The 15896-nt window shown below is 40.4% G+C and overlaps 1 protein-coding gene across 1 annotated transcript; it reads right to left on the bottom strand.

The window, feature by feature from the left end:
- Positions 1-1003: 1003 nt before the first annotated feature.
- LOC138854428 (uncharacterized) lies at positions 1004-12909 on the bottom strand. Its single transcript, XM_070097660.1, has 3 exons — positions 11885-12909; positions 7923-11215; positions 1004-1024 (listed from the first exon to the last, which is right to left on the bottom strand). Exons 2-3 carry the CDS (start codon positions 9165-9167, stop codon positions 1004-1006), a joined length of 1266 nt encoding a protein of 421 aa, XP_069953761.1. The 5' UTR covers positions 9168-11215; positions 11885-12909.
- Positions 12910-15896: the final 2987 nt, after the last annotated feature.

The following is a 15896-nucleotide window of genomic DNA, read 5'->3' as shown; positions in this document are numbered from 1 at the left end:
TGACAAGTTAATGCGTTATATATACAACCTTTTGATTGCACTTTTCCCGTACGCTAACACTGAGAGTATATTAGTCTCTCAAACACGGATTAGGATCCTCTCTCTCCAAATAGACCTTGGGAAATGCACATCTCGAAGTATATACATCGAGAGATATACACCGAGAAATATACTCCCGGTGTATCTGAAAACGATAAACACTTCTTGATAGTGTATCTACACAGCAAGATACATCCCTCGATGTATATACACTGAGTAATTATCATATCTTTGTTTTTACTTGTATGGTTAGATACAATATGTTGTACGAGGGTCGTTGTCTGGTTGTTAACTTATTGGTTGTTTGGGTTGTATATAAGTAAGTGTTACTTACAAGTGAGTAGCTCTTTCTTATTCTCAATAATTAAAGAAAAAAACAACTTCATTTAATAAAAAGCTTGAACTTAAACGAGAACAAATTTCTCCTTAAAGAGAGAGAAACTTTGACAGAAACTTCTCACAAATGAGATATAAACCTCGCCTTAAAGGGATATAAACCTCGCCTTAAAGAGATATAATCCTCGCCTTAAAGAGATATAAACCTCGCCTTAAAGAGATATAAACTTCGCCTTAAAAAGATACAAACCTCGCCTTAAAGAGATATAAACCTCGCCTTAAAGAGATATAAACCTCGCCTTAAAGAGATATAAACCTCGCCTTAAAGAGATATAAACCTCGCCGTAAAGAGATATAAACCTCGCCTTAAAGAGATATAAACCTCGCCTTAAAGAGATATAAACCTCGCCTTAAAGAGGTATAAATCTCGCCTTAAAGAGATATAAACCTCGCCTTAAAGAGGTATAAACCTCGCCTTAAAGAGATATAAACCTCGCCTTAAAGATATACAAACCTCTCCTTAAAGATATAGACTTCGCCTTAAAGAGATATAAACCTCGCCTTAAAGAGGCATAAACCTCGCCTTAAAGAGATATAAACCTCGCCGTAAAGAGATATAAACCTCGCCTTAAAGAGACATAAACCTCGCCTTAAAGAGGTATAAACTTAGCCCTAAAAAGATAAAAACTTCGACGTAGTGCTCTGAACACTGTCTAAATTCTACCTTTCTAGCAACCTAAACATGTGTACTCCTCATCAGTACAACTCCACTACTCTAAGTTCTTACTCACCTGTACCTCCCTGTACACAGTATTTTTCTCTCTTTTATTGCTTCCCTGCTTTCATTCTTACCTCACCTCCCTATCCTTCCTCCTCACTACCCTTTTTCCTCCTTATTTCCCTTCTGTCCCTTCTTTTTCTACCCTCCTTACGTCCCTTTTCTCTCCTTGTGTCATTCTCCTGTTCCTCCACCCCTTCTCTTCCATCCATCCCCTTGCTTACCTTCCCTTTCCTCCCTATCATTATCGCTTGAACACCAAGGACAGCAAAACCATTCAATTTGACTAATAGTAGGGTAGGCAGATCGTCGCGTGGGCTACGATCAATTCATAATAGCTGCTCCTGCCTCCCTAACTGCCTATCTACCTACGGCCTGCCTCCCTACCTTCCTGCCTACCAACCTACCTAACAACCACTAACATGCGTATCAACCTACCTAAAAACCTACGTAATTTTACTATCTATAATCCTATCCACCTAACTACGACAATTCGGATCTACCTACCTACCTACCTAAATATGAACGTTCGTAACGCCCTATTTTCGGAAGTAAGAGCCTATCTACTTTCCTCAATACCTCTCTGTTTTTTTTTTTAAGCTGATTCGGTGGTCGAATAGAAAGTAGTGGTTTTAGTGGTTGTTGTGCGGTTATCCTATCATCTGACTACAGCAATATGGTTGAACGGTTGTTTGCATGGTAGAGAGAGCACAATTAGTTTTTTGTTGTGGCGTCGACCGGCCGTGTGTTCATTGTAATTCCATTTTTACCACTGTTTATTTAAGTATGGATTTTGTGGCCTCTGTGTGTGTGTGTGTGTGTGTGTGTGTGTGTGTGTGTGTGTGTGTGTGTGTGTGTGTGTGTGTGTGTGTGTGTGTGTGTGTGTGTATGTGTGTGTGTGTGTGTGTGTGTGTGTGTGTGTGTTCAAATATTACAGATGATGCTGCCTGCAGTATTAAAGGCATACGTTGCTGATCAGAACGTTAACTGAGGGACACATTTCGCCTCAATGTAGACCTTTATCAAGTCGTAGCTTAATAAGATTTAACTTGATAAAGCTATGGAAAAGTATACAAAAGATGAATAAGACGAAGCGAAGAGTATAAAAGAGGGAAGAGAATGAGGAAAGGAATTAAAGCAATGAAAATACGAAGGACAGATTAACGTGACAAATATTTTCGTATAGGGAAGAAAGAGATAGGAGAGAAGGGAAGAAAGAGTGTGAGAGAGAGAGAGAGAGAGAGAGAGAGAGAGAGAGAGAGAGAGAGAGGAAATGCCAGCTGCTCTAAGCTACATCAATCACCAGCTAAGAGAAGAAATGTCAGCTGCTCTAAGCTACATCAATCGCCAGCTAAGAGCTATATCAGCTTGGGGAAGTAGATGGCAAGAAACATTTGTACCTGAGAAAATACAAATGATGATGGTCTCTAGGCACCATGATGGTAATGCTGGTGCAGTAATGAAGATCATTAGGAGGGTGTTGGCACCTGGGGAAGAAGTTGATATCCTTGGGGTGAAATTTGACTCCAAACTGACCATGAAGAACCACGTTGTAAATATCTTGCAAACAAGGCAGCCAGGAAGCTTACAACACTTCGACGTATCTCGCATCTGCTTGACAATAGGGGTTGCAAGATTCTGTACGAGGCACAAGTACGCTCACACTTTGAATATGCTCCACTTCCTTGGTTTACCTCTCCCCCCCCCCCACCTCTCATCTGCGACTGCTTGACAGAGTAGAGAACAGAGCAAGACGTCTTATCTCACGCTTGGACCAATCCTGGATAATTCTGTCATTTCAGCAGAGCCTTCAAAACAGGAGGGATGTGGGTGGCCTTACTGTTATGTACAAGGCCAATATTGTCAAAGTACCACACTTGGATCCACTTTGAGGACAGCGTGAAGCAAGTACCATAAGACGAGCAGAAAGCAGCAACTTCACTCAGGCTGTACCCTTCTTCAGAACATCACTTCATCTGAGATCATTTATCCCCAGGATGACTCGAGTATGGAACACATTCGTACAGCATTATGATGTCAACGAGATAAAATCAGTTGATCAAATGAAAATGCTGGCCCACAGATGGCTCGAACTTCATCCTGTTTCCTACTTGTATGTCTCATAACAATAAAAATGCTTTCAAATGAGCTGATGTAGGTAACAGCTCTTAGCTTGCCAATAAAGTTAGGAATCCTTAACCTGTAAATAGCTTGTCAATAAAGCTAGGGATCCTTAACCTTGTCAAACCCTGTGCAAAGATATATATATATATATATATATATATATATATATATATATATATATATATATATATATATATATATATATATATATATATATATATATATATATATATATATATATATATATATATATATATATATATATATATGTCTCATTCAGCCAGAGATCAGTGTTTGTGTATATTTCGCATGCTCTCGCGAATTCCTTGCATGTATATATATATATATATATATATATATATATATATATATATATATATATATATATATATATATATATATATATATATATATATATATATATATATATATATATATATATATATATATATATATATATAGAGAGAGAGAGAGAGAGAGAGAGAGAGAGAGAGAGAGAGAGAGAGATTTAACATGAAGGGAGAGGTATAATGAGAGGGGAGAGAGTTTTAAGAGCAGAATACAAGGACCAGACGGGGAAACTGAAAAAAATTAAGGGAACATAGAGAAGAAAAGAAGAAAATTTGATATTACGCTGCCTAATATTTTGCATAAAAACCACTAGGAGTCACATATCTTTAGCAATTTCTGATTTTTTTTTTTTTTTGCTGGGAGAGGGGAAAGGGAAGAGGAAGAGAGGAGAAGAGGAAGAGAGGGGAAGAGGAAGAAAGGGAAAACCGTAGAGAGTCGATTCTTACCTCTTGGATTTTCCTCTTAACTACTATTGATCACTATCATAGTTACTGTCGTGCACCTGCGCCTTAAACTGCTTGTTCCTAGCTACTATTTACTGTCTCTACTCTCCAGGTTGTAGTGAACTTTTACAGTTATCTTATCGTGACTCTTATTATCGTAAGGGTTCTTGAATGGAGATATCACAGGTTGAAAGTAGACACACTTGTAGGATGGTAGATATATTGTCAGACTGAGATGAGAGATGGAGCCCGGTGCCAAGCCTGTTCACGTCTTGTAGGTCTGCCGCCGAGTGAGGGCGGGACAAAGGGATCACTGCCCATGTGTATGCCCATGACGTCACTCCAAGCCAAAGGCCTACGAGGGATCTCGTGTCTAAAGCACATGGAGGATACTAATATGCTATGCTATATAATACAGGGAATACAGGGATCAGCAACTATGCTGACAGCTCGGTCATGTTACGTATGTCGTCCCGACATACACTACTATCTATAGGCTGAACAGGCAGGCGGATCTGGGCTGATTCTATACAATAACAAATTCATATATATCTTAGAACTAATGGATGGTATCATAATGGACATTACATAGAGGGTGTTAACATAATGCATTACAAACTATAAGAACAATTCATTATACAATATGGATGGAATTGATCGATCGATCTGTATTCATGCACTCTACGGATTCTGAGGAAGAATAAATATATACAAAGAAGTGTTTAACAGAAAGGCAGATTCGGTGCACACAAATCTAGACTGTTAATTCTCAGAATACGGAGGGAACGTGAACACGAAAATTTCTGACAAACTGATCAGCTAATAATAAACACACAGTTGACACTTTCATTCATCTCGGACATCTAATTATACAGACTATGTACATTTAAACCCAATTCTGCGAGGGTAAGGTTTACATATGCAGAATGGTTATCATCTCTGGGAGGATCGAATTCCTCTGCAATGGCCAACACATGCCTTGACTGAGAGAGATTTGAAGGAATATCTACAAAAGATACTTGCGGGTTTCTCATTACTTGTCGAGTACGCAAGGAGTAACGACATTCAGGTTGAGTATCTGACTGAGTATCTGAGATAGAGAGTACAGGATCAGGAGGATTGTCAGAATCTGTCACATTAGTCTGGGTAGCAATATCCTCAACATCGCATACTAATTTCATATGATCTAAATGCGATTCTTTGTATTTGCCAGTACTAATTTCTCTAACCTTATACTTATTTCCAGTGATATGTTCAACTACTCGATAAGGTCCGACAAACTTTTGATCAAGCTTTGGCATTGCAGACGTTTTGTTAAAGTTAATCAGCATAACTCTCGAACCTACTTTGATTTTAGATGGCTTTGCTCGAGTGTTTGCGACTCTTGTAAATTCTGCTGTTGATTTATGAAGTGTTTCACGGATTCTTCTAAAAACACTTTGAGCTAAGCTGGTACGAGTTGCTACGAAATCATCAGGGTTGTAATTAGGTTTCGGAGTAGAATATAACAACTCATAGGGTAAACGCTTGTCTACACCATACAATGCATAATGTGGAGTATCACCTATGGAAGCATTGTAAGCAGAATTTATGGCACACTGAACATCTGGTATAACTTCATCCCAAGTTTCACTATTGGGGTTGATAGTGGCTCTCAGAACATCAAGTACTTTCTTATTTGTTCTTTCGGCTAACCCATTGCTGGCAGGATGATGAGGAACAATGGTGGATTTAGAGATCTTGTATAAAGTACACAAATTTTCAAGAACCTCATTACAGAATTCACCTCCATTATCTGTTACTAAGGACTTTGGGGTGGTATGCCTGCAGATAATGCGTTCTTTAAACGCTTTAGCTACTGTCTCTGCAGTCTTATCTGCAATAGGAACTAGCTCACAATATCTGGTGAAATGGTCTACCATAACACACAGATGTTTGTTGCCTTGGAGGGAACATTTAAAATTAGTTAACAAATCAAGGGCAACTCTTTCCCACGGTTCGCTAGTGGTTGGGTACACTTGGATTGGGTTAGGACCATTGACATTTCCTTTATGCTGCATACAGACACTACATTTCTTAACATACTCGGAAATGTCAGTTGCCATACGTGGCCAAAAGTATTTCATTCTGGCTTGTTTCACCGAACGATCCATACCAGGGTGTGCAACACCTGGTGCATCATGAACTAGCTGTAGAGCTACGTTCACTAGTGACTGTGGAATTACTAACTGGTAAACTCTTCTGCTTGGAGTACCCAACTCGGCTGTTCGATACAGTAATTCCTGACTCATTACAAAGTCACTAATGGGTGCTGGTGGCTTTACAGTAAGAATGGGATCTTCCTGGAGAAGGAATCGAATCACACCAGACCACATGGGATCTATTCTTTGTGCAGTTTTGACATCCTCGACAGTAAATGGAGGATCTGCAGTAACTACACTAACGTGTCGCGATAAAGCATCTGCGACTACATTTGACTTGCCAGGTAAATGTTCAAAAGTGGGATTGAACTCTTGGATAGTCAAGGACCATCTGGCTAACCTTCCAGTAGGCTGTTTGTTCTGGAATAAAGGTATCAGTGGCGCATGATCTGTCAAGACATGAACAGGGTACTGGTAAATGATGTCTCGGAAGTGCTTTAAAGACCATACTATTGCTAAAGCTTCTTGCTCCGTTACTGTATAATTACGTTCAGCCTTCGTAAGGACTCGGCTAGCAAATGCAACTGCGTTGTACTTGCTATCAGTCTTCTGAGCTAGTACGGCACCTATGCCAATGGAACTAGCATCAGTTGTCAGATAGAAGGGCTTAGAAAAATCTGGGAATTTCAAAATGGGAGCAGATGTTAGCTTTTCTTTTAGAGTTTGGAATGCTGTTTCTTGACGGAAGGTCCAACTAAAAGGAGCATCTTTCTTAAGCAACTCAGTTAGAGGAGCAGCTATGGAAGAAAAATTAGCAATGAAAGATCTATAAAAACCTGCTAAGCCCACAAAGGATCTTACGGCATCAGCGGTTTTGGGAGTTGGAAAATTTAATACTGCTGTTACTTTACTTTGGTCAGTCGTAACCCCTCTAGGAGTGACTACGTGACCAAGAAACTTAATTTCTGATCTGAAAAATTGGCATTTAGACAGTTTGATCTTTAAATTTGCTTCTTCAAGCTTTCCAAGTACTGTATCAAGTCTTTTCAGATGTGTGTCCACGTCTTCGGACATGACGATTACGTCGTCTAAGTACACCATAAGTGCTTTACCTATCAGACCTCTAAAGATATTGGTCATGAGTCTAGAGAACGTGATAGGAGACGATCGTAATCCAAACGCCATACGGAGGAAATGATAATGACCTGTGGGAGTGGAGAAAGCTGTTAACTCTTGGCTGTCCTCGTGAAGAGGGACTTGCCAAAACCCTTGTAACAAGTCTAGGGTCGAGAAGACTTTGTTATCTCCGATATTGCGTAAAAGGTCACCTAGTACAGGAAGTGGGAAACGATCTGGAATGGTTTTCGCGTTTAACTTCCTAAAGTCAATCACCGGGCGCCAAGTGCCATCCTTCTTAGGCACTAGGATCAAGGGCGCATTCCAGGGTGAATTGCTATGTGCAATAACTCCATCATTGAGCATTTGATTGATCAGTTCCTCTGCGACAGCAACTTGTGAATGAGGCATTCTGTACGCAGGTATGTAAATAGGTCTAGTACCAGGTTCAAGTGGAATACGATGGGACAATAAGTTCGTTATACCCATCTTCTCACCTGGTAAGGCAATAGCTTTACGACGTTTGTTCAACAGAGTCAACAAACGCTTGACTTCGTCTGGGAAGTCAGTAGGAGCTAAGTCTTTCTCCTCAACTGGTGAAACAGATTGATCCGGAGAAGTGGATGAGGTCTCCCCGGTAGAAATAGCACCGACCCACTGGTCAGGTGACACGTCATCCTGTACTTGAACAGGGTAAGGATAGTGAACTAGGTCAACGAGGTTGGTATTTGCTCTGAGACGAGCACTGTGACCCAAAGTGTTAGCAAGGAGTAAATGGATCTTACTGTCTCTTACAATGTGTAAGGAAGGTTCAACAAATAAACCTTTGACCTTGCAGGAATCACTGTCAACTAGGACGGTATCACCATCTGGAACATTAGGAACAACAACAGACACTCTAGTGAGAGCACTAGCCGCAACAGAGACGTCTTTCTGCAAACGGCATGTGACATCAACAAGAGATGGCATTACTAGTTCCAAGTAATCGTTTTCTGACAAGGCATCCCCTGTGGAGAAACTACTACTCGAACTAGCAGTCATTGCAGGGATAGGCTGTGCACTCAAGGCAGTCTGAGTGTCCTCGGACACTTGAGGCAACGGAACACTATCCTGCAAGTCTGAAGGTATAGGTGGAACACTAATGGGAGTGACAGAATTACCAGTGCCTGACCGCTTGGGTACGCTACTGGAAATTGCATTGGCTTGTAAGGACTTAATGCGTACATCATACTCTGCAGCAGTATGACAGATTTCTGATCCAAGCTGGTAACCCCAGAATGGAACGATTAAGTCATCTATTTGGGCATGCCATCGGTACGGGTCGAGCACAATGCGTAAGTCTCGCATGGAAGCAAATCCCAGAAGAAGGTCACCAGGGAAAGCAATCTGGTCGACAACAAGAAAAACAGCAGTAAAGTCTCTGCCTTGGATAGTAAAGGTGAGTGAAGTCTGACCTCGGACTCGCAGAAGAGAACCAGCTACTCCACCAAGGAAGGTTACAGTAGTTGGTTCAACGAGGAGGATACGTCGTAACCGCTTCTCTTTAAACAAGCTAGACCTAATGATATTAACTTGCGCACCAGAGTCCATGAACACATGAACGGGCGCATTATGGACAGAAGCTTGTACTAATGGACCAATCGTTGCATTAGAACTCATATGCAAACAGGAAGTTGAGTTATCATCGGATAAAGCATCTTCTACTTCATCCCCAAATTCCTCTACGTCAGAGACGTGTGAAGCCACATCATCAGCAGGATTGTCATTCTCGAGACTGCTTAAGGCTTCAAAGGAATTGTGAACGGGGATGGCGTACTCATTATCACTTACCGTCACCATTGGGCGGTTTGACTGGGGCGCTCTAATTCCCCCGAATTGGAAGAATGAGCCTGGTTCTGATTAGACTGTGAACCACGACGTCTGTTTCCTCTCCTGGCTCTGCGGTTGGAACGGCCATGGAAAGATCTAGAGTACCGCATATTGTAGAGCGCATTGCACTCAGATGTATCATGTCCATGAATTCTATGATGAGTACAGTAGGGAAGATCTGACTGGTACTCATCATCAGTACGACGCTTCTTAGGGTAACTGGCATAACAATTACTAGCGATATGGCCACGGAAACCACAATTGTAGCAAATTATTTGACTGTGGTTACTGTACGTACTATGGGTGTTACGGGAATGATAGCTCTTAACACTTGCTTTGGATGATGAGCGTGAGTGATTGCGGTTGGGAGGTTTGGTAGTAGCACAAACTAAAGGAGGTACAGGATTGGACAAGGTGTTTGGCATAGACCTACGATAAGGGAAGGATCCCTCGGGACACAAATTTCGTACATGGATTAGAGCTTTAAGCGGTCCCATATTAGCATCTAGCGGACTTGAATTGTACACATACTTAGATGTCGGTGGCATTAGTTGTTTAACGACTCCAAAGGCAGCTAATCTGGCAAACCCATCAAGGGCTGGTTTATCACTATCGTTAAGATATCTTGAATTTCGGCCTGCTTTAACAAATGAGGACATTAGGTTATTGAGACGAAGAGCAAACTCCTCTAATGACTCTTCTGGTCTCGGGGCTGTGCAAACTAATTCTTTGAGAACAACGAACGGATCGGTTTCTCGCACTGGTTCAAGATAATTGCGAATTAACTGTTCATAATCTTGCCACCTGGTCAGATCTTGGAAGTCCTTCATACGAATTAATTTAAATACATTTGAGGCAGCTGAAGAACGGGCTAGACTCTCCTTTCCGATACTTATTAAAAGACTCTCAGAAGGGGGACCATCAACTGAAGCGTCAGCTCTGGCTCTAACTGCAGTAAACCAACCTTCAAGGTTGTCTGGATCACCATTGAATAATGGCATAGCATCATACGGATCACGAGTGAAGTTACGCAGGCCAGAAGTCTGAGTATGTCTATCGTTTGATACGGAGTTACTCGAATTTTGGGCTGACACATTAATGGTTGTACTAGCAGCAAGTGCTGAGGCATCGCTAGAGAAAACTTGAGACATGTTTGCCAAAATGTAAAAACTAGAATTTAGAGAACAAAGAAAATGATAACTGAGGAACACACAACACAGTGAACTTAAATGGAAGAAAATGCTTAACTATTCTGCATAAGTAATTAAAAATTGACAAGTTACACAGTAAGCAAAGGACTCACACAAGAAAAAAAAATATGCAACTTAACAAACACTGAAAATCAAGAGAACTTGTACTTTGCTCAAATCTAATTTGCTCAACTTTTACTTTAAATTGAATAAATGGCACAGTGAGTTGTCTTTACTTTCAATGCAACAAGGAAAATACACAATAAAATAATAAAATGGACTCAATAAACTTGTGCAAAAATTAAAACAAACACACAATTCACTGAAATTAAAAAAAAATAAAATGACAGACAGAATAAAATACTATGCACAGAACAGAGCATAAGAAACTGCACTGTAATAAACTGTATTGCACAACACTGCATAAAATTTTCTGCAAGAAAAACTTTAATAGCAACACAATATTTGCACAAGAATTATTGCAAAATGAGTCTGTGTGCAATAATTAAAATTATAACACACAAGAAAAGAAATATATCAAGGAATGAACACTTTAACTCTTAACTGCACTTAAACAACAAGCAAAAGAACAATTTACTTTAGAAGGAGAACTTAAAAATTGCACTAAGAGTGAATTTGTTCAATAAAATATGAAAAATAATAGGTGCTAAAACACACAACAAAAAGAAATACAACACTTACAGTGATGCAGAGCACAAAACATCAACATAAACTCAGTACTAGAATTTTCTTGCAATGAAACTTGATGTTTTTAAAAAAATTTTGTAAACAGATTTCTTGCTGGAGCTTTAAAAATGGCACTATTGTCTGTGGAAATAAGACAAATTAAACACTGGCTGAATGGAAAAATATGAACACAAGAATGTTCAACACACAGGGAACAAACAAAAATACACAATTGCTAGGAAGAAAAAAAAAATAACAGACAACACTGAGTTGTGATGCAGAATATGAGGTGAAAAATTTACTGAGTTAATTCACTGGAATTCTGAAGTTTAAACACAAGTTCTATACTGCTCATATGTTGCACACACAACAAAGGAAACACTAAGTACTTACTTCAAGTGTGTATAAAAAGAAACACAACACAACAGATATAAAATAATGCACGAAAATTAACACTGAATTAAGGAGATTAAAAGAAATTTATGCAATCAGTACATGATAAACACTGAGTCTGATCAAGAGTCACTGAATGTCACTAAGAGAAAAATTCACTGGGAACACAAAAGAAATGTCTCAACACTCGCAAATGTCTCTAAAAAAAAAATATTATAGCTGTAACACTTGAAAAAATGAGATTGATGGATTGTTTATATCGTCTTGCTGCTGTCCTCTGCACAGATGATCGTAGAATTGCGCTTAAATCGGCGAGAGACAACACACAGGAGGCTTTTAAAGATGGCGCGCCACACTCTAGCTCTTGACCCCCTATGTGGTCCTTAAAATATGGTGCTACAACCCTTAGCAGAGCACCAAAACACTGATGAGGTAGGTGAGTTGTAATGGCCGACTGTAGTTGGGTTTGTGGGTAAAGGCTGAGCGAGGCGTCTGAGACCGGCAATGGTGCGACACACGTGATCGTGAGTGGCTGGGCTTATGGGTTGAACGTCGTAAGCCTCACTGAGAAAACCCACACTGCCGCGAAGATAATTCTAAGCCGGCTGGCTTAGGAGAAACCCACGAAATACTACAACACCACAAGGATGACAAGGAGCACTCAGAATGCTTGGAACTTGAATCACAAGCGATGAAGACTAGTCACGTGGCTTGCCTGAGTACTGGGGTAAGACACCTGGGTTAGTTGCTAGCTGGCTTATCTTAACCCTTCACACAGAATAGCTTGATAACTTCACACGATGAGCACAGCAGGGGTGGAAGCTGGCTTGGCAGGCAAAATAATTGGATGGAGTAGGCTAGGCTGGACTGGACTCGGGTGTTCTGACTCCCCCACCACAGACTGGAAGCTGGCTTATTTTGCAAACTCGGGTCAACCCCTCGGGAGTAATGCAAAAAAGCAGGAAACACTAATACAAAGAGACTGACCAGTGAATAATGTAGAAGCTGGTAGAGTAGCTGGCTTGAGGTAGCTGGATGGGGTGAACCTCGGTAGGCCTACTGGTAACACGAAATGGCCGTCTTGCTGGTCGACAACTTTATCTCCAGAAATCGCTGTAATCGTCAGAATTACAGGCCCTCCGCTGTCACCATTTATCGTAAGGGTTCTTGAATGGAGATATCACAGGTTGAAAGTAGACACACTTGTAGGATGGTAGATATATTGTCTGACTGAGATGAGAGATGGAGCCCGGTGCCAAGCCTGTTCACGTCTTGTAGGTCTGCCGCCGAGTGAGGGCGGGACAAAGGGATCACTGCCCATGTGTATGCCCATGACGTCACTCCAAGCCAAAGGCCTACGAGGGATCTCGTGTCTAAAGCACATGGAGGATACTAATATGCTATGCTATATAATACAGGGAATACAGGGATCAGCAACTATGCTGACATTATGCCTCTAACCCAAGTATTTTCTTCCGTGATCCAACCTGTCAATTCGTCCCACATATTCACAACTCATTTGTCGACTCAGGTAACCGTGATGTGTGAGGTTAGGTTAGGTAAGATTCGCCAGGAAACAGAACAAGTGTTTCCTGACGCGGGTCTTAGTCACATGATGACCCACTGCTGGAGCTTCTGGTCATCTGACCGAAGCCTTCCGCTGGCTTACCGGTCCACCCCTTTGAAAAATATGCTTAAAAGTATAACCAAGATGTGTGAGGTATGGTCACAAAGATGCGCCGGTCTCTGAGATGTGTCAAGTAGCATGTTGTGACCCACTAGCCAGTATAAACTGTGTGTCGAAGTTCACAGAGGAAATCAATACCACCTTCCAACCATTCAGCACCGGTGCAGTAATCACAAGGTAAATTGACTCTGATACGGGCAATTTAAGATTCAAAATGGAAAAGGCCTGAAGCCAATATTTTAAGAACTGATTTCTCTATGCTGGAAGAGGCCATTAAAGATCATAATTTTAGGAACTGTTTCCAGTGCAATGAAGATTTGCTGCAGCTGCTGTCTGGAAGGGAAATTATTTTTGCCATAAATTCAATAGTAACTTTACAATAACTTTGAAAGTTCCCTTATGTTGAAATTTCACATTGAGAGTGCGCATTGTGGCCAATAACCGACCGAGTTTATATTATTTATTTTGAGCTTATGACTTACAAATCCGTATTATAGGTCGAGACTGGAATTTAAATATTGTAATTTAAAATGTGGGACAATTTGTTTATATAATCTAAATCATGGTAAAGAGGAATAATATCAACATCACATTGCAGTTTACGATAATTGGATTTTTATTATTAATTTCACGGGGAAATGCTAAGCTTGTAAGGGTTATATACATCACTCAGGGAGTGGGAGGTAAGGAGGATCGATCCGGAAAAAAATACGTAGCTCCGTTTCCTCGTATCATAAACTCTTATGGAAAACAGACACTGTGATAGAGTGATAGAATAGAGAAATTTCAGTCGCTTTCGTGACTTCTCACATTATCGAGAAACTACAACTAGCCAGCAATTCGAAGAGGATATTTTTAATTTGAGATCATCTCAAAAATTACCTTCTCTGAATTGTGAGTTAATTTTGAATAAAACCCCTCTCTTAAATGTTCCATCGCCATCATTTTCTATTTACGACCATTGCATGAAGTAGTTTACTATAGTGGCTTAAGAACAGAAGCTCCAGTAACCCACCACTTGCAACTCTTGCAATATAGCATAGCCCCTGAAGAATCACTTGAGAAAGAGCGAAAGGCCTAGAGCTAGTAATTTTTTCGTCGCCTAGTGGTTTGTTTTACAAGATGGGGGGTAAGTTAATAAGTAGGGGGGCTTATTTATACACTGATGTTATGTAGTTCTTTTTAGGGGTGAAGGTACATAGTGCAAAGATCATTCTATACATACATATATATATATATATATATATATATATATATATATATATATATATATATATATATATATATATACATATATATATATATATATATATATATATATATATATATATATATATATATATATATATATATATATATATATATATATATATATATATATATATATATATGCCTGCACTTTAAAGGAGGGGTTTGGGATATTGGCAATTTGGAGGGATATGTTGTGTATCTTTATGTGTGTATGCTTCTAGACTGTTGTATTCTGAGCACCTCTGCAAAAACAGTGATAATGTGCGAGTGTTTACCTGGAGTTTACCTGGAGAGAGTTTCGGGGGTCAACGCCCCCGCGGCCCGGTCTGTGACCAGGCCTCCTGGTGGATCAGCGCCTAATCAACCAGGCTGTTGCTGCTGGCTGCACGCAAACCAACGTACGAGCCACAGCCCGGCTGATCAGGAACTGACTTTAGGTGCTTGTCCAGTGCCAGCTTGAAGACTGCCAGGGGTCTGTTGGTAATCCCCCTTATGTGTGCTGGGAGGCAGTTGAACAGTCTCGGGCCCCTGACACTTATTGTATGGTCTCTTAACGTGCTAGTGACACCCCTGCTTTTCATTGGGGGGATGGTGCATCGTCTGCCAAGTCTTTTGCTTATGTATAGCCACTGAACACTTTCCTAGAACTGCTGCAGCTTGCGGAAATCTTTAGAACATGGGTATATGCAGAGTGGTATTTGATACTCCTCACTCATAAAACGAGTGTCTCTGCATTTTTGTGGGAGTTTTGTGGTATGTCCACATACAAAACATCTCATCTGAGCACTTTTCTTGAAAGCAGTAGGAGGCGTTTGTATGGGGTAGTTATCACCAGGCCTCAAACGAGATGGCATGTGTTGGTAATTTCGTGGGCACTGGTCTACTGCAGGTGTTGCTTCTTGGTACTTGAATATTATTTGCCTGATGACTGACAAACAAAATTCACCATATTTTGGTTTGTTGTTGGTCTTCAACTTGTATATTTTATAAGCATTCAGCATGGAAATATCAAGATGGCAAAAAAGTTTTATGTACTACTTAATCTCTTGTGTACACAATCTGCAAACCCAATCTGCATGTCACACTTGTCCACTAAGCACATATTGAGGTTGTAGTCCATGACAGCTACAGGTTTTAGAATGGGTTTATTGGTCTCTCTATTCTGCCTGCCACTGTCTGCCATTTCATTTTGGTGAACTGATGTCAACAATGTGACATCACGTTTGTCATGCAACGGAAATGCCATGATGTCATTGGCAGCAAAGGCCTACACCTCACCTCTGCGACTGCCAGCATCGAACCTTGGCATATACTTACTATTACCATGCACTGTGCCACACATGTCTGTCATGTTCACTCGCAAGAATTCACTGAGTAAGGGGCTTGTGTACCAGTTATTAGTACATAAAATATGCCCCTTACCAAGATATGGTTCCATCATTGGTCTAACTACATCACCAGAGATACCCAATAACAATGTATTACTGCCAG

The sequence above is a fragment of the Cherax quadricarinatus genome, chromosome 59, assembly GCF_038502225.1.
Source record: "Cherax quadricarinatus isolate ZL_2023a chromosome 59, ASM3850222v1, whole genome shotgun sequence".
Lineage (NCBI taxonomy): Eukaryota > Metazoa > Arthropoda > Malacostraca > Decapoda > Parastacidae > Cherax > Cherax quadricarinatus.
Note: the sequence above shows the minus strand (reverse complement) of the source record. Positions and strands in the feature narration are given on the sequence as shown.

What these genes read in the sequence shown, in the direction of transcription:
- LOC138854428 (XM_070097660.1), bottom strand. Translation starts at nt 9,167, where the DNA reads ATGGTGACGGTAAGTGATAATGAGTACGCCATCCCCGTTCACAATTCC. An exon ending in CGGATCAATCTGTTTCACCA is followed by an intron (nt 1,025 to 7,922) that starts GTTGAGGAGAAA and finishes TACCTCTTTAAG; the next exon opens with GCGAGGTTTATGTCTCTTTA.